The sequence below is a fragment of the Corythoichthys intestinalis genome, chromosome 16 (genome assembly GCF_030265065.1).
Source record: "Corythoichthys intestinalis isolate RoL2023-P3 chromosome 16, ASM3026506v1, whole genome shotgun sequence".
Lineage (NCBI taxonomy): Eukaryota > Metazoa > Chordata > Actinopteri > Syngnathiformes > Syngnathidae > Corythoichthys > Corythoichthys intestinalis.
The window spans coordinates 32,005,298-32,032,036 of record NC_080410.1 but is presented as its reverse complement, the minus strand read 5'-3'; the positions used below and the strand labels follow the sequence as shown (position 1 = coordinate 32,032,036).

Below are 26,739 nucleotides of genomic sequence, written 5' to 3'. Positions count from 1 at the left end.
CCCAACATACAGAACACCTTCACGGGCAACTATTGCCACAAAAATTCATGAACTTTTTGAAAATGAAAAGGCAACGATGGTGGAGCAACTAGCCAGAGTTACGTTTGTTGCACTGACAGGAGACCACTGGACAAAAAAAAGGGTATGACTGGCTAACTTAAGCAGTGTTTCTAAACACCTTTACACACATTTTAGTGTAATGTTTTTCAGTTAAGTTTGTGAAAATTGACAAATTATTATTATTATTTTAAATCTCACACAGCTTTCAGGCCATTTAGTGTAAAACTGCAAATGCCGCATTTATTTGTGTGAAATGTTTAATTTAACAGACAAGTTGTTTACACATTTTTTGAAACACTAGCTATTGTTACTGTATTGTGCTTGTCTGCTCTTTAAGTTGGCAGTTAATTTTGGGCAATATGCCAAACGGTACTTGAGCCACATTGTTAGTCTGAGGCACTTTAATCTGTTAAGCTCTTTTTCTGTATAATACTGACAATTCATTTTATTTTATACGAGCTGACTTGTTAAATAAAATTTTAAAACTCTATTTGGTTAAGTATTAATTCATTCATACATCATACATTTCATCTGAAAACAAATTTTAAGTCAATTATAGTATTTTCCTCGATTTTTTTTTCCTGAAGAGCAACTTTATTCATCCCGAGGGAAATGTGATTAATCATGATTAATCACACAGTTGACATATGATTAACTAGATTAGATTTTTTAATCATTTGACAGCACTAAACGAAAATATTTAGTCTACGAGCATTTTTTCTCATGACGATAACGAGCTAAAAACGTGTTTTGGGAGACTAAAACATAATGACAAAATGCCAGTTTTTCATCTGATGAGATAAAAATGCGCAATAGTTTCCGTCACATGTTCACATTGTGTGACATTTTATGTGTAGTTAGCCTGCATTGTAGCATTGTCTGGTTGTGTCACATGTGACGTGCTGCCTTCCCCCATCGCCTCCCCAACTCACCAGTGTCGTCTCCAGTCACTCCAGCATACACACACGGTAAGATTTGTTTTCTTGGCCGGAGAGAATATACAATGTTGCTTTAGCCTTTAAAGGTCTGTGCTGAGTGATTATCACACACTAAATTTTATTTTTGTTATGACTGTTGTCAAGCTTGCCTCTTCCCTAAAAGCCGTGTTCAAGGTAGAAGCTAATGCTAATGCACACCTCCATAGCTAATGAAGCGCCCTGTCTCTCTCGCTCTTTGCTGACGTACCATATTGGCCCGAATATAAGATGGCCCTGATTATAAGACGACCCCTTCTTTTTCAAGACTTACGTTTGAAAAAAAGACTTTTTGAACACCAAAATAATTTTTATACCGAAAATAATTACAGTACATCCGAAACAAATGATTATAACAATATATTTGAGAGAAAAAGTATGTTATATTGCCTCATTCAAATCTTAGTATCTGAACATTTAAATATGTAAACTGAAGTGCAATCACATTCGTAAATAAATAGCTTCTGGATTTTGAAATGTAAATAAACCAATCTATTGTGATAAAACAACAAAATTGCAATAACTAGGGTTGTTCCGATCATGTTTTTTTGCTCCCGATCCAATCCCGATCGTTTTAGTTTGAGTATCTGCCGATCCCGATATTTCCCAATCCGATCCCTTTTCTTTTGCTCCCGATTCAATTCCAATCATTCCCGATAATTTTTCCCGATCATATACATTTTGGCAATGCATTAAGAAAAAAATGAATAAAACTCTGAGGAATATATACATTCAACATACAGTACATAAGTACTGTATTTGTTTATTATGACAATAAATCCTCAAGATGGCATTTACATTATTAACATTCTTTCTGTGAGAGGGATCCACGGATAGAAAGACTTGTAATTCTTAAAGGATAAATGTGACTTTGTATATTGTGACTAAATATTGCCATCTAGTGTATTTGTTGAGCTTTCAGTAAATGATACTGTAGCCATTTAACTGTTCTGCCCAAATGCATGATGGGAAGTGCCACCATGACTGTGCGTAGTGACACCAATTGATATATCTTCTCTGCGTTGGGAAATAACATAGGGTGTTAAGAAAAAGATCAACTACTATTTGGCCTCGCCACATTGCTTCCCACGATATTTCTAATTGTTGAAAGAGGGATTTTTAGGCTTTAGCCAACTAATAAAAGGCTTCAGAGACTGCCAAAATTCACTCTACTCATTCTACGCTGCCTTTTAGCTCTAAATATAGGTTAAATAGCGCCATTATAGTTTTAACGCAGTACTTCTCAAATGGTGGGGCGCGCCCCCCCAGGGGGGCGCAGAGCGATGCCAGGGGGGGCGCGAGTGACCTCGGGGAACATGCTTTTTTTTTTTTTTTTTTTGCCGTACTAGAATAAAGTGTACTTGCACATCCACTCCGTGGGTGGCAGTGGCGCTCTCATTTTCAAAGTGCGTGCAGTATTTTTGAAGTAAGCAAGAGCACACGGAAGAGACTCATGCAGAGCTGGACTCACGCAGCGACCCACTGTCTTCTTCGGTTCTCACGTGTCCGGCCGAGAAGTGCCGTTTTCGGCTTGGGATCGTCACGACCACCGCCCTCACCTACGGTTCTCCCTCGGCCGCCGAGAATGCGCTTTTTTCGGGCCGTTTGCCTTTGACTTTTAATATAGTGGAAAATGAGGAAAGACCACTGTTTACTGAGTCTAAAAATGATTATAGCGGAGAAGCCAAATCAGTTAAGACGCCACTTAAAGACATTAGACCTCAATCTCATTGATAAGCCGCTTGACTATTTTTCAGCGAAAATGTGCCGAATACTGCCAATTTTCACAATCGTCCCGCTTTGTCAGTGTTATATCAGTAAACCAGTGAGCACTGTGGTGAATCAGCGAAAATAAAAACTTTCCTTCTGTCCAAAGACCCCCCCCCCCCCCCTTCTATTCAGTTTTGTTTTTTTTTCGGTCAAAGTTTTTGGCATGTTGTCCTGAAGAGTAAATGTTTCTAATCAATTTGAATTTGTTAATTTTTACTGATTTTATTACATTTTATTTTTCAGTATCAAATGGTCAAAAATGTACCTTGAGTGTATTTTTACAGTTTCGATGTGACTTTTTTTTTTTTTTTTTTTTTTTTTTTTAACTTCAGGCAAATTGATGCGCGTTAAGTCTTTTCTGTTACAAGCAACACAATGTTAAAAAAGTTATACTTTATTATAAGTTGATCTATGTTACTTTTTTTCTTTAATAGAAAAAAAGGACACAATGTTAGGCTGTGGCGTACTTATAATAGTAATATAGACGAATGATACTATTTACAGTGGCGGCAGAGAGTTGGGGGGGGGCGCGAAACATTTACGTCTTCCTTGGGGGGGCGTAACAGAAAATAATTGAGAAGCACTGTTTTAACGCGACAATGCATGAGTGGGTCGTGCAGCGCATGCGTTAATTGCGTTAAATATTTTAACGTGATTAATTTTTTAAAAAATTAATTACCGCCATTAACGCGATAAATTTGAAAGCCCTACTTTAAGCCAAAACTAAAGACTCTGGATGAGTGCAAGACATTTTGTCTGTAACGTTAAATACAATTAGAAAACGATGTAATTAAAAAAAAAATATATATATTAAAAAAAGACATGACATATTTTTTTGCCGATTCCGATACTTTGAAAATGACGTGATCGGACCCGATCGATCCGCAACATCTTTAGCAATAACTGCATTAACCATCAAAGTGAAGTCTAAACAACTGTAGGCTTGAAACAAATCTGAATAAGGAAAAACATTGCAATAAAACAATGCAAACTGGTTAAACTTGAGAGTAGCTGAGATCTGTCGTGACAGATCATCGTTTCAATGATATCTGGCGCCATCTCGCGTCGTGAATTGGTATAATGTCTAGACCGCGAATAAAAGACGACCCCCTTTTTTTTTCAATCTTATTTCAATGCAAAAAACACAGTCTTATATTCGGGCCAATACGGTAATTGCTGCATGACTTCCGAATCGGGAGACTTGACAGTTCAGACCGCAGCCACATTCTGGAAAAATGTGGCCCAGATTGGATTTTAACCACATACGAAAGTGACCTGGATCAAATTTGAAATGGTCCACTTTTATGCGACCTGTCCTGTCAAGTTAATGCCTGACTTCGGGAAAATGGAAAAAATCGGATTTGTGCATTAAGACCTGCAGTATGAACCTAGCCTAAGACTCATAAGTATTATCGTCCAAAAGACTAAGACTTAGGACAAAAATTAAAAGGGATCCCAAAAACAACATTGGGTGGGACTCAAGCTTCTTGTGCAGGCCATACTCAATGATATTTTCATAATTTGTTGCCGTTTTTGGCCCACAGGCCAAAATTTGGGCACCTCTGTAGATTCTTCTCGTGTGTTTTTGAGTGTGCGAGCTTTTTATATCTTCCAGAGGAAGTTCTCAAAAACTCACTTATTTTCTTCTTGTTGTTCCTCTTGCGGAGGACATTAATGAAAATGGGTATTCTGTTGATATTCTTGGACCAATCAGAACGATATATGGAAGCTATATTCTAGGCATGTATGCCCTTAGATATTCTGAGCCCTGTTTCTGATTTTTGGTATAAAAGCTGATTAATTATATTCATTAATTGTGAACTTATTGTTGCCTGTAAGTTCCGAGATGGCCAGTGGTGGGAGCTAGATTGTCGTCGTTCATTTTCAACTTTTTAAAAATTCTTATCACCTTGCTCTGAGGTGTCGAGTCGTCTATTTTTGCCGACTGCAATTTGACGCCGTGTTGAGGAAGTTGCGCAGTTGAGCTGGGAGGCGGTAAGAGGCCGTGCTCCGCGTCCTTCTCACGTTTGACCTCGCGTTCCTCCTGGAGGGGAGAGCGAGGAGCAAGGCCAGGCGACGAGGATTCTCCTAGCTGGTGATTCCTCTTCTCCACCTCCAGCTGCAACTTGAGCTCCTCCACCAACCTTTGCTCACGCTCCAGCCTCCTCTTCAGTTCCTCGATCTGAAGCTCCTTCTCACGCAGACGACGGTCCTTCTCATGAGACCCGGGCACCACAGGATCAGTTTTGTCACCGCGGTTCTCCAAAGCCGCGCCGGACACTTTGGGGGGCACCGAGGTGGTCTTTTCAGGAGCTTTAGTTTCGACGTTAAGGACACTCTCGTGATAGGATTTGAGCCGCTCAATCAGATCCATTTTGGTTCCGGAGACAGGAAGTGAGCGCAGTTTGAGCGCCACCTTCAGCTCAGCCACCTAGAAGCACACAGTGGTGTCGCTGACAATTATACAGGCAAGTGGAGCAGTGCTCCACTAGATGGCACTGTGCGGAATAATGGCGCTTTCGGTAACAGGATCTGATTGCTACGTATTCCTGCTCAGTCAGTAAAGACATTTTTAAATTTGGTGATTTAGTAAATAATCCATCAGACGCGGAATTTTGTTGGCATATTTTGGGGCAGAAATTATTTTGCCCAGTTTATTTTATCAAGCTAGGTTTAACGAATAATTTTATTTAATATAATCTGATTTAGTGTTTGTAATTAATCCAGGAAATTTGAATTTTGTCGTCATATTTTTTGGGAATGGTTTTTCTGGGCTGACAGAAATGATTTTGTTAGTTTTATAGTGCTGCAACAATTAATCAATTAAATTGAATAATTCGATTAGAAAAAAGTAAATATAATAAATTTTGCTGCTTCGATTAATCGTTAAATTAAAGTGGCGTTGCAAAGGTTTGTTTTGAAAGTGTTGTATAATATTTAGTTTTATTGATTTGGGAGGATACCCTGCCCTCTGGTGGCATCTGTCATTATGACTTAACTCTTGTTTGGCTGAAGAGCAGCTGCTCCCTGTTAAGGACAACATAAGTGTGAAGTAAGACTTTGTTGGAGCTAATATGTTTGTGCATTCTTGATTTAATTTAGAAGTATATTTAGCCGTTTTTGGTGGAAATATGGGTTTGAACAATTAAGTGAATTGTTTAAAATAAAGAAAGTTAGCCTGTTATACCATTTAAGCCAGCGGACTTTTGCTATGTAAGTTAGGTTAATTTGATCTACTAAATTTATATATTAATTTGACTAATTAGACATTTCAACACCAAATGTTTTGTGTTAAATGTTTTATTGTCGAAATGTGTGTCTTTTCTGTTACAGTTTTACAAAAAAATCAAAATGTGGAAAAATTAAAAATCATTAAAATACATGTACTTAGGACTTCATTTATTTTTCTTCAACTGTTTTACCATTTGCACTCAGCTTTTAAAAAAAAAATTAAATACATGTACTGCTCTTGTGAAATGAAAGTGCAATTCTATAGAGTTTGAAGAAAAACTCAGGTATTTTGTATTTGCATTTTGTGCCCTTTTGAAAGTGCAATCCTGGTGCCAATGGATGCGCAGGTCAAAATTAATGTTATTGCAAGCATAAACCTATGTTTTACATCTCATAAAATTATTCTGCAAAGCATTTAATCTTTGTTATCCGATTACTCAGTTAATCAAGCAATCAACGGATTAATCAGTTACTGAAATAATGGATAGCTGCAGCCCTACAGTTTTATATTAAGTTTGTATGTGATTTGTTTTGTGAGCGGTTTTGCATTACTTCACACGTAACACAAGTGTAAAGGATTTCATCAGTTTCATCAAAAATAAAACATCACCTTCATTTCATCTAGGTTGACCGGCAACTGATCTGGTTTGCAGTTTTCTTTCGGGACCTTGCAGTTGCTTTGAAATTCGCCTTTTAAACTGTGGAAATGAGAGCAGAAAGAAAAAGGGAGTCAGAGAGCTGGCCTTCATTTTTCACCACCATTGAGGAAGACAAGGGCGGTGGAAGCAAAGCATTGTTTGGGACACATAGCAGCTTGTGATACAAAAGGTTAATTCCATACTTTGTCGAGACTGAGAACAAATTGAGATTATTTTTTTTTAATGTCAGTTGTATGGTTTTATCTTAAATCTTGCAGTTGATTTGATCTGTTTATGGTTGAATGTGTTTTTTCTGTCTTAAAAGTTTATGGGGCACAAATGATGTTGCCCTAAAATTTCTACCTAGCAACACGCAACTGTAGAAATGTGTCCCAAAAAAACAAAACAAAAAAAACTGATCACTTCTGCTGACTGTGTTGTTGTTCGGTTGAAATGAGATTTAATTTTTTATTTTAATTAGCTTGGGGGCACAAATAATATTGCCCCACAAACTCTGGCTACCTACCATAATGCAGCCGAATAATAATAATGTGAAGAAGAACTATTAGAAATTCTGTTGTTCATATTCATTTGATGTGAATTCTTTTTTTTATTGGGCACAAATGATGTTGCCCCACAAATTCTACCTAGCAACATGCATCTGTAGAAATGTGTCCCAAAAAAAAAAGCGATCAATTCTGCTGACTGTGTTCTTGTTCGGTTAAAATGTTATTTAAGTTTTTTATCTTAATTAGCTCGGGGGCACAATTAAAAGTGCCCCACAAACTCTGCCTAGCAACATGCAGGCACATAATCATCAAAAAAATATATGAGAAATTCTGTTATTCATATTCGTTTGATGTTTTTATTTATTTATTTATTTATTTATGGGCACAAATGATGTTGCCCCACAAATTCGACATATCACCACGCAACTATAGAAATGTGCCCCCCCCCCCCCCCCCCAAAAATCGATCAAATCTGCTGACCACGTTGTTTTTCAGTTGAAATTTGATTTTATTAATCTTAATTAGCTTGGGGGCACAATTAAAAGTGCCCCACAAACTCTGCCTAGCGACACGCAACTACAGAAATGTGTTACCCCTCAAAAACAAGCGACCAAATTACTGACAGTGTTGTTGTTCGGTTGAAATGTTGTTTTTTTATCTTAATGAACTTGGGGGCACAATTAAAGGTGCCCCACAAAGTCTGCCTAGCAACATGGAGCCACATAATCATGGAAAAAACAAAAATTAGAAATTCTGTTGTTCATATTCATTTGATGTGAATTTTTTTTTTTTTTTTTTTTTTTTTTTTATGAGCACAAATGGTATTGGCCCACAAATACGCTATAGCGCCACACAACTATAAAAATGTGTCCTCCCACCCCAAAAAAAAGTGATCAAATCTGCTGACCACGTTGTTTTTCAGTTGAAATGTGATTTTTTTTTATCTTACCGTAATTAGCTTGGGGGCACAATTAAAAGTGCCCCACAAACTCTGCCTAGCGACACCCAACTATGGAAATGTGTCGCCCCTCAAAAAAAAAGTGACCAATTTGCTGACAGTGTTGTTTTTCGGTTGAAATTTGATGGTTTTTTTTAATCTTAATTAGCTTGGGGGCACAATTAAAAGTGCCCCACAAACTCTGCCTAGCGACACGCAACTACAGAAATGTGTCCCCCCTCAAAAACAAGCGACCAAATTACTGACAGTGTTGTTGTTCGGTTGAAATGTTATTTGTTTTTTTAATCTTAATGAGCTTGGGGGCACAATTAAAGGTGCCCCACAAAGTCTGCTCAGCAACATGGAGCCACATAATCATGGAAAAAACAAAAATTAGAAATTCTGTTGTTCATATTCATTTGATGTGAATTTTTTTTTTTATGGGCACAAATGATGTTGCCCCACAAATACGACATGGCACCACGCAACTATAAAAATGTGTCCCCTCACCCCAAAAAAAGCGATCAAATCTGCTGACCACGTTGTTTTTCAGTTGAAATTTGATGTTTTTTTTATCTTAATTAGCTTGGGGGCACAATTAAAAGTGCCCCACAAACTCTGCCTAGCGACACGCAACTACAGAAATGTGTCCCCCCTCAAAAACAAGCGACCAAATTGCTGACAGTGTTGTTGTTCGGTTGAAATGTTATTTGTTTTTTTTTATCTTAATGAGCTTAGGGGCACAATTAAAGGTGCCCCACAAAGTCTGCCTAGCAACATGGAGCCACATAATCATGGAAAAAACAAAAATCAGAAATTCTGTTGATTATATTCATTTGATTTAATTTTTTTTTTTATGGGCACAAATGATGTTGCCCCACAAATACGACATCGGACCACGCAACTATAAAAATGTGTCCCCCCCACCCCAAAAAAAGCGATCAAATCTGCTGACCACGTTGTTTTTCGGTTGAAATGTGATGTTTTTCATCTTACCGTAATGAGCTTGGGGGCACAATTAAAAGTGCCCCACAAACTCTGCCTAGCGACACGCAACTACAGAAATGTGTCCCCCCTCAAAAAAAAAGTGACCAATTTGCTGACAGTGTTGTTTTTGGTTGACATATTATTTATGTTTTTTATCTTAATTAGCTTGGGGGCACAATTACAAGTGCCGCACAAACTCTGCTTAGCAACATGGAGCCACATAATCATGGAAAAAACAAATATGAGAAATTTTTTGTTCATGTTCTTTTTTTTTTTTTTTTTTTTTTTTAATGGACACAAATTATGAAACCACTGCCTGCTACTGACAGCGCTAGACGTCCAATCCATTTTGACTGCAACGAACATTTATTTGCCCCTCCTGGTCAAAATAGATTGGATGTCAAGCACGTCAATGGTTCTCAGTGAGTAAAGCCAAGTTATCATGCAAATGATGTGATGATAAGCGACAATTGCCGTACTTAAGCGCCGCTTGGTGGCCAAGGATCTGCAGCTGTAAAAAGTGCTGCTGTTGCTGCAGAATGCGCATGTAGGCGGCGTCCATGTGTGCCGCCACGGCTTCTGGTGACGACTTTTGCTCGTGTTTGTGGTGGTCCGGGGGAATGTACTGATGATATTTGAGCTTGCGGATCCTCGGCTTGGCCTCTCGGCTCTTTTTGCTGCGGCTTTTCTCGCCTGTCGGTTTTGGCGAGCTCTGCTGCTGTAATACACACACATATACAAAGGACAGACATTAGGGCGAGTGCTGGGAGAGACGGTTGATGAAAATGTCTGGATGAAGAAAGAAGAAATTTGACCTTCATTGTTTTAACACCTGCAGAGAAAGCGAATGGCAGACGAGTGGCGAAGAATGGACCTGTTTTACTAGAGATTGTTAGCATGTCTGCCTCACAGTTCTGAAGTTCGGGATCAGACTCCTGGAGATTTCAAAGTCTTTGCAGAATATTGGAATACAGAACTCTTTTTTTTTTCTATCCTGATGTGAAACTATGAGACGGCATTCTGTGACTTCAACACATTTGCTTAGTAATATTTCTAATGAACATGTTCGTGCGTTTTTATATTTAGTCATACTAGAATTCTTAACCCTTAGATGCACAAGTTACTGGACCCTACACTCTTAAATAAGTGGGTCAAAAATGACCCATATTAGAACCAATGTGTTTTTATAACATTTTGGTGAAGAATAATCACTTGTATATTAATTAGTATGATATTTAGGGCCACACAAGAATGAGTTCATGCTTGAAATATCTTTATGATTCAATTAACATTTTTTTGAAAAAAAAACAAAAAAACAAAAAAAAAAAAAAAAACAGAACAGCAATAGACTTCATCCTTTCTTGTATTTTATCCTCAGTGATGAAGAGCTCCCATGCATCTTTTTGGTGAGACAGCGGTGCTAAGCACTTGTGGAGGCACTGACCGATTTCTGAGGATATTGTGGCTCTGTGTTCTGCCCTGGGTGGGAGGTAATTCTCTCTAGTAAGAGCCCTGCCAACTCATTCTGTTGGCCATGATTTGGACACTTTCTTCTTCAGAGGACACATAAGTGGAATCTTATGAGTCAGATTGATCCTGTTCAGTTGGATTTCCAGGTGGACAACTGCCTCTGCCACCTGGACATTAGTCTGGGTCCTCATCATCAGAAATTTCAGACACTTGAGTCCAACCCCGTTACTGCCTCTCCATCATCCAACATCTGTAGGACCATTTCAGCAGTAAATCTAGCACAAATCCGATTTTTTCGTGTTTCTCCGACTCGAATGAACGGGAAAAGTCACATAAAAGCGGACCATTTTTAAATTCGATCCAGGTCACTTTCGTATGTGGTTAAAATCCCATCCAGGCCTCATTTTTTTTCAGAATGTGGCTGCGGTCCGAACTGTCAAGTCCCCCAAATTGGAATTCATGCAGCAATTAATATCAGCAAAGAGCGAGAGAGACGGTGCTACGGTAGCAGTGCAGCTGTGCATTAGCGTTAGCACCTAGCTTGAACGCAGCTTTTGCTCTGCTCCAATGCTCCTGCGCATGCGGGCCAGTTTGCTCAGTGCATCTCGGACTGCGAATTAGAGCGCATGTGTGATACTTGAACAGGCTCAATGGACAAAGGCAGTCTGAACGGGTACGCAAAAAAACAGATATAACAAAAAATTGGAATTGTGCATTAGGACCTGCGATATGAAACTAGCCTTAGTTAGCTAGCTAGTTATGAAGTAGGTTTATTTTGTTGATAAATAATAATAAAGAGTCATGAAACACTGAAACATGAGGATTCACATTAAGTCCTCCCACTTTAAATTAATCGAACGACTATTGTTCTCAATGGCAGACAATGAGTTAAAGCAACATTTGGTAACTTTTCAGTTTTGGTCAATTTTAGCGTCGCCGGTGGACAAAAGCGGTAGTGTTTTGCCTTAAGGAAGACTGCACTTCCCAAGAGGACCAGTGCACACCCACATGGTGTCGTAAAATCATCAATCAATAATAGGGTTGTTCCGATCATGTTTTTTTGCTCCTGATCCGATCGTTTTAGTTTGAGTATCTGCCGATCCCGATATTTCCCGATCCGATTGCTTTTTTCTGCTCCCGAATCAATTCCAATCATTCCCGATCATTTTTCCCGATCATGTACATTTTGGCAATGCATTAAGAAAAAAATGAATAAAACTCGGACGAATATATACTTTCAACATACAGTACATAAGTACTGTATTTGTTTATTATGACAATAAATCCTCAAGATGGCATTTATATTATTAGCATTCTTTCAGTGAGAGGGATCCACGGATAGAAAGACTTGTGACTTTGTATATTGTGACTAAATATTGCCATCTAGTGTATTTGTTGAGCTTTCAGTAAATGATACTGCAGCCATTCAACCCAAATGCATGATGGGAAGTGGAACCATGACTGTGCGTAGTGCTACCAATTGATATATCTTTTCTGCGTTGGGAAATAACATAAGGTGTTAAGAAAAAGATCAATTGCTACCTTGCTTCCCTAATTTGCTTCCCATGATATTTCTATTTGTAGGGATTGTAAGGCTTTAGCCTATTAAAAAAGGCTCCAAAGGCTGCCAAAATTCACTCTACTCATTTTACGCTGCCTTTTATCTCTCTATATAGTTAAACGGCTCCATTACAGATTGAGCGCGACAATGCGTGAGTGGGTCGTGCAACGCATGCATTAATTGCCTTAAATATTTTAACGCGGTACATTTTTTAAAAAAATTAATTACCGTTGGTATCGGGATAAATTTAATAACCCTCCCTAAGCCTAAACTAAAGACTCTGGATGAGTGTAACATATTATGTCTGTAACGTTAAATACAATAAGAAAACGATTTAATTAAAAAATATATATACAGAAAAGGCATGGCCGATATTTTTTTGCCGATTCTGATACTTTGAAAATGACTTGATCGGACCCGATCGATCGGTTCGGGACATCTCTAATCAATAATCAATCTCCCGGTCGACTGCAGATGGATTAAACAACATTTCTGTTTCCAGCGGCTTTAAAAAGGATGAATAGTTTTAAGGAAATGAATCCAGTTGTGGCATTTTGTTCAGCCCCTTCTCAGTTGTTTTTATGTGTTTTCAGAAGTTACCACCAATAATGAAACACCGCCCTTGAGCGCCCTCTTGCCGTTTAGTGTAAAAAATGTGATACTATATAATAATGTATTTATAATAGGGCTGTCAAACGATTAAAATTTTTAATCGAGTTAATCACAGCATAAAAATTAATTAATCGTAATTAATCGCAATTCAAACCATCTCTAAAATATGCCAGATTTTTCTGTAAATTATTGTTGGAATGGAAAGATAAGACACAAGACGGACATAAACCTTCAGCATACAGTACATAAGTACTGTATTTGTTTATTATAACAATAAATCATAAGATGGCATTAACATTATTAACATTCTTTCTGTTAAAGGGATCCACGGATAGAAAGACTTGTAGTTCTTGAAAGATAAGTTTGAGTACAAGTTGAAGTAATTTTATATTAAAACCCCTCTTAATGTTTTCATTTTAATAAAATTTGTAAAATTTTCAATCCAAAAATAATAGCTCGTCATTGTTGACGTCGCCGAGCGGGATGTTACATGGGCTCCCTGCCGTTCTTCCACGGTGTCTTTGACTACGTAAGGTAGTGATTGAAATACACCATAAGGTGTCAATGGTGAGTTTTAAATTAATTAGAGATCTTGCCAAGGCAAAGTCTGATTAAGTTTTATGTGTATTTTGCATAGCTATTTTGATTGGGAATGCTAGTTCTCTTTGCACTGAGCGCTTTTCTTTTTGTGAACATTATTTTTTTGAGAGATAGGAATATTATTATTGTTGTGCTTTCACTAAATGATACTGTAGCGACTTAACTGTTCTGCCCAAACGCATGATGGGAAGTTGGGAAACCATGACTGTCAGTGGTGGCTTCAAATGGTATACAGTATGTTCTGCGTTGCGTTCAATAGAGCATGTTAAGAAAAAGATCTTAAGCCAAAGGCGCGGTCCAATGAACGCCTGTGTCCACTCGCATTTCTCTGCCTTTTCGCTCTCAATGTGCTAAAATGGCGTCATTGTAAACTGTTTGAGGCAAAGCAAGCACGGGTCATTCCGTGCATGCATTAATTGCGTAAATATTTTAACGTGATTAATTTAAAGAATTAATTATCGCCCGTTAACGCGATAAATTTGACAGCACTGGTTTATAAATTCACACATAAATCGCTCCAGAGAATAAATCCCACCCTTGGCCAAACTGTGAAAAAAAAACTGAGTTGTAGTCTGAAAAATACAGTATTTTAACCACCAAAACACAATGTTACGTGATATTTATATATAAGCTGCTTTTAGGGTAAAAATAAACTAACCTTTGTGAGCACAGCAGTGATTGACTGAGATGAAGCTGCCAGTTGCTCACTGGAGGAGGAGGAGTGGTCAGGTGAGGACTCAGATGGTTGAGGCTGCTTAGTGAAGGACACACAACATCAGGGTGTAACAAGTAATTATTAAGCTTTTATGTTTACTTTCAAGACTAAATGCAAAAAAACACTCTGCAGCCCATAAATCTCATGACTATATTGACTAGGGTCGGGCATCGATGGGATCCGGTTCTAACACTCCGACGACCGTTCGAATTTTAAAATTTTGATTCCATGTTTCGATGCCCTGAATGCCGAGCAGAAAAAAATTGCTGCCGAAAACCACGAAGACGAAGCCACATGAAGCATGTGTTTGTGCATTGCAACTTGATTACAACCATGGACACAATGCGGCGGCGCTCAAAAGTTTGGCTCAACTTTACAAAAAAAAAAAAAAGACCAGTCAGCACAGTGCATCATCTGCAACACAACTATATCATGCAAAGATGGCTGCACGACCAATATGATTAAACACCTCCGACTTCATGGAATACAAGTGCAGAGTGCCAAGCGCATAGCTGAGCGCCGCTTTATTTGACAAGCTGCGCCGATCCTCTAACCAGTCAGAACCAGGTAAGTAAACAATAAGTTATGTCTGTCTTCTGCTGCCCCCGCGACCTGACCCCACATTAAGCGGTGGGTGGGTGGATGGGTGAATGGATGCATGGATGGATGGAATACTACGAGAATAAGTCGTATTACATCGTGCTAATGTAGCTATATACAGTAAGCAGCTAAGTACATTACATAGCGCATTGCCGCCTCCGTTAAAATCAACTGTATTAAAAGGATTTTTGTTTTAGAATCTTTTGTGTTGTGTTCTTTTGCTTGTTCAGACAGAAGTAGCCATATGAAGCATTCGATAACTTTTTTAATGAACTCGTACCAGTGAGTACATGCAAACATCACATAGCATCCTAGCCAGCCGCTCTCATCTCTTCTTCTACGCATTATATGTACACACTCCTACAGCGCCACTCACTGGCCTAACTGGTATTGTAACAACATAAACATTGTACGTGTCTGTAAACACAACAGAATTGGTTTTACAAATAAGAAAACCTTATTATTTCTGCCTCATCTACATCAAATTATAATCAGTAGAAGATTATAACTAAATATAGCTAAGGTACATGTACTGTATGGCAAAAGAATATGTGTAAATGTTTTCTCTGTGAGCATTTGAAAAATACAGTGGGGCAAATAAGTATTTAGTCAACCACCAATTGTGCAAGTTCTCCCACTTGAAAATATAAGAGAGGCCTGTAATTGTCAACATGGGTAAACCTCAACCATGAGAGACAGAATGTGGAAAAAAAACAGAAAATCACATTGTTTGATTTTTAAAGAATTTATTTGCAAATCATGGTGGAAAATAAGTATTTGGTCAATACCAAAAGTTCATCTCAATACTTTGTTATTACCCTTTGTTGGCAATAACGGAGGCCAAACGTTTTCTGTAACTCTTCACAAAACTTTTCACACACTGTTGCTGGTATCTTGGCCCATTCCTCCATGCAGATCTCCTCTAGAGCAGTGATGTTTTGGGGCTGTTGTTGGGCAACACGGACTTTCAACTCCCTCCACAGATTTTCTATGGGGTTGAGATCTGGAGACTGGCTAGGCCACTCCAGGACCTTGAAATGCTTCTTACGAAGCCACTTCTTTGTTGCCCTGGCTGTGTGTTTGGGATCATTGTCATGCTGAAAGACCCCGCCACATCTCATCTTCAATGCCCTTGCTGATGGAAGGAGATTTTCACTCAAAATCTCTCGATACATGGCCTCATTCATTCTTTCCTTTACACAGATCAGTCGTCCGGGTCCCTTTGCAGAAAAACAGCCCCAAAGCATGATGTTTCCACCGCCCATGCTTCACAGTGGGTATGGTGCACATCAGTATTCTTTCTCCTCCAAACAGGAGAACCTGTGTTTCTACCAAAAAGTTCTAGTTTGGTTTCATCTGACCATAACACATTCTCCCAGTCCTCTTCTGGATCATCCAAATGCTCTCTAGCGAACCGCAGATGGGCCTGGACGTGTACTTTCTTCAGCAGGGGGACACGTCTGGCAGTGCAGGATTTGAGTCCCTGGCGGCGCATTGTGTTACCGATAGTAGCCTTTGTCACTGTGGTCCCAGCTCTCTGTAGCTCATTCACTAGGTCCCCCCAAGTGGTTCTGGGATTTTTGCTCACCTTTCTTGTTATCATTTCACTGGGTGCCACTGGGTGAGGAGGGAGTTGAAAGTCCGTGTTGCCCAACGACAGCCCCAGAACATCACTGCTCTAGAGGAGATCTGCATGGAGGAATGGGCCAAAATACCAGCAACAGTGTGTGAAAAGCTTGTGAAGAGTTACAGAAAACGTTTGGCCTCTGTTATCGACAACAAAGGGTACATAACAAAGTATTGAGATGAACTTTTGATATTGACCAAATACTTATTTTCCACCATGATTTGCAAATAAATTATTTAAAAATCAAACAATGTGATTTTCTGATTTTTTTCCCCATTCTGTCTCACATGGTTGAGGTTTACACATGTTGACAATTACAGGCCTCTCTAATATTTTCAAGTGGGAGAACTTGCACAATTAGTGGTTGACTAAATACTTATTTGCCCCACTGTAGCTGAGTGCCGCTTTATTTGACAAGCTGCGCCAATCCTCTAACAAGTCAGAAGTGTAAATGTAAGTAAAACAATAAATTATGTCTGTGTTCTGCTGCCCCCGCCACCCGACCCCACATTAAGCGGTGGGTGGGTTGCCTTGTATACCAGACTCACCGCTGTTCCAGCAATTGAGTCTGGCGACCGTCCGGCAGCTCAAATTCCGAGGGCGGAACAAGCCACAGCAAACAGACAGCGGAGTGGACCAATCAGCAACGGGCATACGTGACGTTGTTAAAGCGACAAGTAATTAGCGTGAGCGGAGAATGGAGAAGTTTATTCAACATGGCTAGAGCGAGCCATGTTGACTGTTGTCAATGACTTGTTTCGATGTGTTTTTGGTAATTTAAAACTGGTTTCACCACAGATTGGAACATATTCTCGGCTCTCCCGTTCGCCATCTGTATTGTTGTAGACACGACTTTCGGCGCGCAAGTGTGACGTTACTCGTTAAAAACATGTCACGCCAATAAACGAATCTGATTGGACGATTGATTTTGTACTTTGGTCGAGAGGCCGTTAATGGGCTGGGTCCCAGACTATTTCTCACAGTGTTTGAAAAATACAGTTAGAATAGTCTGGCTGTGCCAGGCAAGTGGGTGGGTGGATGGATGGATGGAATAGTACGAGAATAAGTCATATTACATCGTGCTACATTGATGGATGGATGGATGGAATAGTACAAGAATAAGTCATATTACATCGTGCTAATGTAGCTATATAAGCAGCTAAGTACTTTACGTAGCGCGTTGCCACCTCCGTTAAAATCAACTGTATTAAAAGGATTTTTGTTTTAGAATCTTTTGTGTTGTGTTGTTTTGCTTGTTCAGACAGAAGTAGCCATATGAAGCATTCGATAACTTTTTTAATGAACTCGTACCAGTGAGTACATGCAAACATCACATATCATCCTAGCCAGCCACTCTCATCTCTTCTTCTACGCATTATACGTACACACTCCTACAGCGCCACTCACTGACCTAACTGGTATTGTCACAACATAAACATTGCACGTGTCTGTAAACACAACAGAATCGGTTTTACAAATAAGGAAACCTTATTATTTTTGCCTCATCTACATCAAATTATAATCAATAGAAGATTATAACTACATATAGCTAAGGTACATGTACTGTATGGAAAAAGAATATGTGTAAATGTTTTCTCTGTGAGCGTTTGAAAAATAAACATCTTTGTGAAAGTGCACTCTTATGGAAAGAAACGTCATCACATTCAAGTTCAAAAACTGATATTTATATTAGGGGTGTCAAACGATTATAATTTTTAATCGAGTTAATTACAGCTTAAAAATTAATTCATTGTAATTAATCGCAATTTAATCGCAATTGAAACAATCTATAAAATATGCCATATTTTTCTGTAAATTAATGTTGGAATGGAAAGATAAAGACAGATACATACAGTACATGCAACATACTGTACATAAGTACTGTATTTGTTTATCATAACAATAAATCAACAAGATGGCATTACCATTATTAACATTCTGTTAAAGCGATCCATGGATAGAAAGACTTGTAGTTCTTAAAAGATAAATGTTAGTACAAGTTATAGAAATTTTACATTAAAACCCCTCTTAATGTTTTCGTTTTAATACAATTTGTAAAAATTTCAATCAAAAAAATAAACTAGTAGCCCGCCATTGTTGATGTCAATAATTACTTACACAATGCGTTCATGGGTGCTGAAGCCTATAAAATCAGTCACACCCAGGCGCCAGCAGAGGGCGACAGATCTCCGAAAAACACAACAGGTACACAATTCACTGTGCTGTCATTTTAATCTGTTTGAACGGGGCATTTGTGCTTTAATTGCGTCAAATATTTTAATGTGATTAATTGAAAAAAATTAATAACCGCCCATTAACGCGATAATTTTGACAGCCCTAATTTATATACAAATTAAAAATAGCCCTGTGAGAAGTTCATATTATTTAAAAAATCATTGAGAAGACATTAATATAAACTAGGCATTTTTTTTACCCTGCCTCTTTTTTTTGTTTTTTTTTGTTTTGTTTTTTTGATCCTGCCTCTTAAAAGAATCGGAATCGAGAATCATTCGGAACCAGAACCGAGACGTGGAATCGGAATCGTTCAATTGCAAACGATGCTCAACCATAATATTGACTCATGGCAACTTAAGTGGTTTTAGTATTAGTCTTACCTGTACAGGGGAGCTGGAAGAACAAAGAGACGCAGCCTCAGTCGAGCTGGTGCCGGGAGACGTTTGGAGACATGGATCTGGCGATAAAGCGTCACTCTTGTCGTCGGTAAAAGTGTAAACATCGGCCATCTCGCTGGGGTCTGGACTATCGCCTGGAGGACAAACATTTTAATACTGCTAGAACAACAGTCAAGATTTAGCACCGAGTCATAATTCGGGGGGAGGCTTTCTTTTCTAACTAGGCACATAAGGGCTTTACAAAAAAACAAAAAGGGGGCGAAACATAAATAACAATAAAGATAAGAAATAGGAAGGAATGTGTACTGTGCATCTATTTTGGTATGAGCAGCATGGGGTCATAACAGTTTAAGCACTATTACCATTGCTGGCCAAAGAAATAATATGTGAAAAATGCATTTATAGTGCAAATCTACTCCTATTACTACATTTTTCTCAAGTAAATGTCTAGCTTAGACTTACTAAAATCGGGCCATTTCCACAATATGGTGATAGAGTACCTTGATTTACAACATGTCCAAAGTCCGGCCCGGGGGCCAAACGCGGCCCGTGGTCAAATTTCATCCAGCCCCCAGCCTCTGTCATTTAATCAATAACGTCTGGCCCACACACAGAATTCATAAATTAATCAGCAGTACTGCTACCAGCATATGAAGTATCTTACACACTAAATGTTGCTCCTCATTTACCCGCTAAAAGGCAGCAGCACTCTAAGCAACATTACCCCGCGTTGCCCTTTATTCCCCATTTCTTAAACGGCGACAATCGACAAAAAAAAAAGAAAGTTGACTGTGACGGCCGACACTTCAAGGATAGGTGGAAATTGGACTACTGTATTTCTTCTCTAAAATATGCAACAACTGTGTCTGCGTCATTTGCAAAGAGACAGTTGTTTTTTAGTTCAATGTGAGGTGATATTAACAAACAAGACACGCTGACATGTATGACAAGATTACAGGGAAAATATGTAGCGAGAAATTGAAACAACTTGAAGCTTGTTTAATTTTACAGCAGCAGTATTTCGCATGAGCCCGAGAGTCGAAAGAGAACGCCACAAAGGCTAGTTGCGAGATTGTTGAAATAATTAATTTAGGGCTGTCAAACAATTTAAGTTTTTAATCGAGTTAATCACAGCTTAAAAATTAATTAATCGTAATTAATCACAATTCAAACCATCTATAAAATATCCCATATTTTTCTGTAAATTATTGTTGGAATGGAAAGATAAGACACAAGACGGATATATACATTCAACATACTGTACATAAGTACTGTATTTGTTTATTATAACAATAAATCAACAAGATGGCATTAACATTAACATTCTGTTAAAGCGATCCATGGATAGAAAGACTTGTAGTTCTTAAAAGATAAATGTTAGCACAAGTTATAGAAATGTTATCATAAAACCCCTCTTAATGTTTTCGTTTTAATAAAATTTGTAAAATTTTCAATGAAAAAACAAACTAGTAACTCGCCATTGTTAATGTCAATAATTACACAATGCTCATAGTGCTGAAATCCATAAAATCAGTCGCACCCAAGCGCCAGCAGAGGGCGACAAAACACCAAAAAACACAAATAACAAGTGGACATGACACTGTGCTGTCATTTTAATCTGTTTGAGCGGGGCATGTGCGTTAATTGCGTCAAATACTTTAACATGATTAATTAAAAGAATTAATTACCACCCTTTAACGCGATAATTTTGACAGCCCTAAATTTGTTTAAAAAAAATAATAAAGCAAATGTGACACACAGAATGGCTTGCTAAAATTTGGAAAAGGTATAGTTCTACGTAAAGGCCAAGGTCAGCCCTCCACATTTTTACCACACCAAATCTGGCCCCCTTTGCAAAAAGTTTGGTCACCCCTGATTTACAAGTTAAATTCTTATGCATTGACTGCGCTGGTTATTAAACTTAAAGCAGTGCCCTTTTCTCAAGAAGAGTATCTACCTTCGCGGTCCTTGTTGACACCGCTGTCCACAGGCAGGATGTTCTTCTCCACCAGTTCCATGGGTCCAGGTCTGCAGGCTATTTTTTGATTGAGCTCTTCAGCCAGCCGGGCCCTCTTCAGCTTCATCTGAGCGGCCTGCAGGGAAGCATCGGCCTTGCTCTCTATTGCGAGGAAGTTGGCTCTAGTTAGCCAATTTTAACATTGTGAGGGAACTGAAAGAATAAACTTTTCTCACCTTTCAGAATGCGGACCAACTCGGAGCGAGCCGGTCTGCGGCAAAGCTTGTGCTTCAGGAAGTTCCCCGTCTGAAAAAAACGAGGGGAAAAAACTCAGATTGGATGGCTTGCAAATGGACTAGAGAGCAGTGAATCAATGGCAAACCATGTCTTTTACCCTCGCTCTCTCCAGACTGCGAATCCTCTCGTGGAAGGCAGCAGGGGCTTTTAGAGCTGAAAGGAATGGAATCATTCAAACGAACTTTTTCATTACTTGTATACAAACAGTCTCTGAAGTTCCTGCCCACGCGTCAAATGTGAAATTAAACAAGTACTGTAGTTTCTCAACTATAATGTACATTTTAGGGAGGTAAAAAAAAAAAATCACAAATTGAAAATGTTGGTTCTCTGTCGTGCATTGTGTGTGTTGTGTGTGCGTGTGTGACATACACACAATGTCAAGGGCGTAGGTTCGGTCTTAATATTAGTAGGGACGATATTACAGCATAACCTGCATATACACTTTTTGCTGGGGACGGGACATTAATAAGACCAAACATATTTGGTGAATGGGGGTCAGGGCTATATTTCTCACCAATATGAACCAAATTAATTGATAGGCTAAATGATTAAAGCAAAATAAATCTGTATTGACCTATACTAACTTTCACACTGCAAATTTATAACGTCTTAATCTGATGATTTTTTTTAAGTCAAATATTTTTCTCCATCTTTTTTGGAGTGTTAAAGGCTAGTTAACAGATTAATGCATCAGATTCTTTCACTTACTTTAAGTAAATATTACTATTTGTTCATATTGAGCCCATACATCTAAAAGTTGGCCATCTTTTTTCACCTAAATCAAGAAAAAACATTTCAAATAATGTTTTGAACAATATTCTTGAATTAAGAACATTTCTGACAAACACGTTTTCCTTTTAAGATTAAATATACGAACTAGGGCTGTCAAACGATTAAAATTTTTAATTGAGTTAATTACAGCTTAAAAATTAATTAATCGTAATTAATCGCAATTAATCGCAATTCAAACCATCTATAAAATATGCCATATTTTTCTGTAAATTATTGTTGGAATGGAAAGATAAGACACAAGATGAATATATACATTCAACATACGGTACACAAGGACTGTATTTGTTTATTATAACAATAAATCAACAAGATGGCATAAACATTATTAACATTCTGTTAAAGCGATCCATGGATAAAAAGACTTGTAGTTCTTAAAAGAAAAAATTTATTACAAGTTATAGAAATTTTATATTAAAACCCCTCTTAATGTTTTCGTTTTAATAAAATTTGTAAAATTTTCAATCAAAAAATAAACTTTAACCACCACCATTAAACACCATTGTTGGTGTCAATAATTACTTACACAATGCTCATGGGTGCTGAAGCCTATAAAATCAGTCGCACCCAAGCGCCAGCAGAGGGCGGCAAAACTCCATAAAACACAACAAGTGAGTGTTTCACTGTACTGTCATTTAAATCTGTCTGAGTGGGGCATCTGTGTTAATTGCGTCTAATATTTTAACGGGATTAATTTAAAAAATGAATTAACGCCCGTTAACGTGATAATTTTGACAGCCCTAATACGAACATTTTGCTTAAAATAAGTCTGTTAAACTTATTTTCAGCTAGCTGTTTTTATTATTTCAAGAAATCTCATTGAGTAAATTTGACTTAAAGCACTGTAGCAGTAGCAAAATTAGTGGAGTGTTCCCCACCTCCACAAAATTGACATCTTTTTACATTACTTACAGTGGCTGCTGCTGGCGGAATTTTTTTTTTCTGATATCCCTCGTCTTTGAAGGGGGCGGGGGAGGCAGCATGTTGAATATCTGTCGGACTGTGAATGGGTGTGTGTGTGTGGGGGGGGGGGTTCAAGTCATCAGCCAATCAAACGTGCGTTTCAGGGGAAAAATGGACTGGCACATTCAACAAGTGAAAAGGGGTCAATGTAAGTGAACATAATGAAACTACTGTAATTGATTTAATAATGAGAGGATCAATTCTATCCTTACAACATATAGGAAGACAATCTAAATGACCTATATAACTGAAGTCATTATATAATGCAAATAAGATTGCTTAAAAGTTGGTGGGGATAATTTGAACATCCTGAAAAGTTGGTAGTGTTATGTCCCTACCGTCCCAATGCAAACCTACGCCCTTGCACAATGTAGTGCAGGGGTGTCCAAACTTATTTCCTCCGAGGGCCTCTTTGAGAACGATCTGAGCATGCAACTTGAAACTGTTCCACTTTTGTAAACAGAGGATCGGAATCATGTAAAATGGATTTATTTTTAGGTGTTAAGTCATTGGCTAACATTGACTGCAAAGGATTTCCAATTCGTTTTTCATTTTAACCCCAAAAGTATATTTGGATTGGATGTCTGTACCTTCAGTGGCAGCCAATGAGGTAAAATGAGCTCCATATAAACACTTAACGAAACACTTGGTATCTTGGTTTGGACGTCTATCTCTGTTAATTGCACTGAAAGATGAGCATTCAGATCCAGTCCTTGTTCTAAATGGCAAAAAATGACTTAAAGTAACTAGGGCTGTCAAACGATTAAAATTTTCAATCGAGTTAATTACAGCTTAAAAATTAATTAATCGTAATTAATCGCAATTCAAACCATCTATTAAAAAAGCCATATTTTCTGTAAATTATTGTTGGAATGGAAAGATAAGACACAAGATGGATAAATACATTCAACATACGGTACATAGGGACTGTATTTGTTTATTATAACAATAAATCAACAAGATGGCATTAACATTATTAACATTCTGTTAAAACGATCCATGGATAGAAAGACTTGTAGTTCTAAAAAGATAAATGTTAGTACAAGTTACAGAAATTTTATATTAAAACCCCTCTTAATGTTTTCGTTTTAATAAAATTTTAAAAAATTTCAATCAAAAAATAAACTAGTAGCCCGCCATTGTTGATGTCAATAATTACTTGCACAATGCTCATGGGTGCCGAAGCCTATAAAATCAGTCGCACCCAAGCACCAGCAGAGGGCGGCAAAACTCCATAAAACACAATTAACATGTGGGCATTTCACTGTACTATCATTTAAATCTGTCTAAGCGGGGCATGTGCGTTAATTGCGTCAAATATTTTAACGTGATTAATTTTAAAAATTAATTACCGCCCGTTAACGCGATAATTTTGACAGCCCTAAAAGTAACACTTGGTGAACTTTTCAGTTTCGGTAGATTTTAGCGACGTCGGTGAACAAAAGCGGTAGTGTTTCGCCTTAAGGAAGACTGCATTTCCCATGAGGACCAGCGCTCACCCGCAGTGTCGTAAAATACTCAATCAATCAAAAATCTGTCTCCCGGTCACCTGCATATAGATTAAACAACATTTCTGTTTCCAGCAGCTGTGTGAAGGATGAATAGTTATAAGGTAATGAATCCAGTTGTAGCTAAACAATAGCATATGACAGTTAGCAAATGTGTGGCTTTGTGTGGCTAACCCTCCAACCCACCTGAACTTGGGGAGGGGGGGGGGGTGTCACGCCAGTGAGTAAAAGCCAGGTCAATGTTTATTCTGTATATCCTGGTAGCCTGTCTTTTTTTTTCCTCCTCAGACAAAACTTTTTATCTCTTGTTGCTCTGCCATCTTTGCAGAATTCTCGGAAAAGCGTCTTCCGTCTTTATAATGAATGGGGAAAGTGGGAGGTGACGTATGCCGTCAAGCAGTCAGCACATTTGTATTTTTTTTGTGTAGCAGGGTTTCTGCTACCCTCCCTCAAAGTTAATTAATGCAGGTGAAAGCGATACAGACCCCCTCAAGATATAAAAGAGGTGTCAATCAACTAGTTTTCATTCGACATTTTATCACAAATGTTATGAAAATATTTAATAAAGGTTTAAAACTTACCAAGTGTTGCTTTAAGACAACTGGAAATTTTTTAATCGTTTATAAAAAGAAAAAAAAGAGCACAATATGTTCTCACTCGGCCGTGGGTGGAGTTGACTGCGCACACAGTCACCTCCGCTATGAGCAACACCATTTGATTTAACTGACGACACATATGTCGGGAGGAAACCAAAAGAGTCATCACAAAGCATACCTACTGTACCGAGGGGACGGCTACGCGCTTTTAGTGAAGACTGGCCCGCTGGAGGTTTTTGTGCGAGTCCAAAGGGGTGAGCGACCTCCAGCAAAGGCCCAGCCAGTGACTCATGAAGTTATGTGGAGCCAGGGAGATGCTCACCCATTGTGCGGGGGACTTTGACTGTTCTACACATACCAGCAGATAAAATGACTTTTATCGACACGATTCCCTTAAGAGACTACAATGGTTGTTAAAATCTTTTAGACAAAAAAAAAAAAAAACAAAACGTAATCGTTTCATCTTATTATGTGTTCTTTCTCCATTTAAGAGAGTAACAGTCACCTCTTTCTTTTGTACTGTATTAATGGTTTAACTTTGATTAACCCTTTCAAGCCCAAATTATGATTTAAAAAAAAAAAAAAAAAAAAAAAGGTCACTCGTTGGCTGCCATTAACAGCACTCGACGCTCATTTGCCCCTCCCAGTAAAAGTGGATTGACGTTTAACAAGGCCAATGGCACTGAAACGGTTTAAAGCAAGTGACAAATTTTTGGGTGGAGAAACTAAATACTAGGGCTGTCAAACGATTAAAATTTTTAATGGAGTTATCACCAGTGTTGTTAATAATGGCGTTACAATATAACGGCGTTACTAACGGCGTTATTTTTTTTCAGTAGTGGGTAATCTAATTAATTACTTTTCTCATCTTGGCAACGCCGTTACCGTTACTGAGGACGGAAAGGCATGCGTTACTATGCGTTACTATATTGGTCGAAAAGTCTGAGGGAGACGGACTCACCGAGACGACAAAGCAGAGCAGGAGCGGGGAGGAGCCAAGAAAGTTGTGACGCCGAGCAAACGCGATGCTAGGTAGCTCCAATAATACATGTTGTAGCCGATAGCCGGACAAACTACGCCCGCATGTTATGGTAGATATGGTAGACATGGTAGATATCACGTGTACTGTATATAGATATAACTAGATGCAAAATGACAGCCGCCATCTTAAAGCAGTAGGCTTTTTAGGACGGCTCTGTTGTAGAGAACCTTCCTCGCGAACCTAAGTAACTTTTTATCTAAAATACTTCTAAATCGGCAAAATCTTGACTTGAATCTATCTTTAAATGATGAAACAGTTTTAAAACTTTCATATGTCGAAAGTAGAGAGAAGGGAACTAATGCAATAATGGGAGCAATTTTAACAACTTTTAACAGTTGATTCAGGGTAAAGGGTAAATTAGGGTAAAGAATTGGGCTCGGGCCAATTGTACCAAAAACCTCCACAAAAAACTTCACATAGTGTGGCCAAAGTTGTTTTTTTTTTTTTTTTTTTTTTTTGAGGGAAAAAAAAAAAAAAAGTAATTATCACCAATTACTTTGCCAAGTAACTGATTACTCTTACATTCAGGTAATTGAGTTAGTAACGCAATTACTTTTTGGGAGAAGTAATTTGTAACTATAATTAATTACTTTTTTTCAGTAAGATTAACAACACTGGTTATCACAACTTAAAAATTCATTAATAGTAATTAATCGCAATTCA

General features: G+C 38.2%; 1 protein-coding gene across 10 annotated transcripts in view; it reads right to left on the bottom strand.

Annotated features, from left to right (window-relative positions):
- mrtfbb (myocardin related transcription factor Bb) overlaps positions 1-26,739 on the bottom strand; it is a 51,630-nt gene that overhangs the window by 11,083 nt on the left and 13,808 nt on the right. For 3 of the 10 annotated variants that reach the window (XM_057860808.1, XM_057860813.1, XM_057860817.1), the window contains 8 exons: positions 21,264-21,331; positions 21,118-21,187; positions 20,882-21,043; positions 18,907-19,058; positions 14,008-14,103; positions 9,586-9,824; positions 6,646-6,733; positions 4,714-5,235 (listed from right to left, as the gene is read on the bottom strand). In XM_057860808.1, the coding sequence (XP_057716791.1) occupies positions 4,714-5,235; positions 6,646-6,733; positions 9,586-9,824; positions 14,008-14,103; positions 18,907-19,058; positions 20,882-21,043; positions 21,118-21,187; positions 21,264-21,331 (1,397 nt within the window). The remainder of the gene's footprint in view (positions 1-4,713; positions 5,236-6,645; positions 6,734-9,585; positions 9,825-14,007; positions 14,104-18,906; positions 19,059-20,881; positions 21,044-21,117; positions 21,188-21,263; positions 21,332-26,739) is intronic. The other 7 variants (XM_057860814.1, XM_057860812.1, XM_057860810.1 and 4 more) reach the window with 6 other exon arrangements.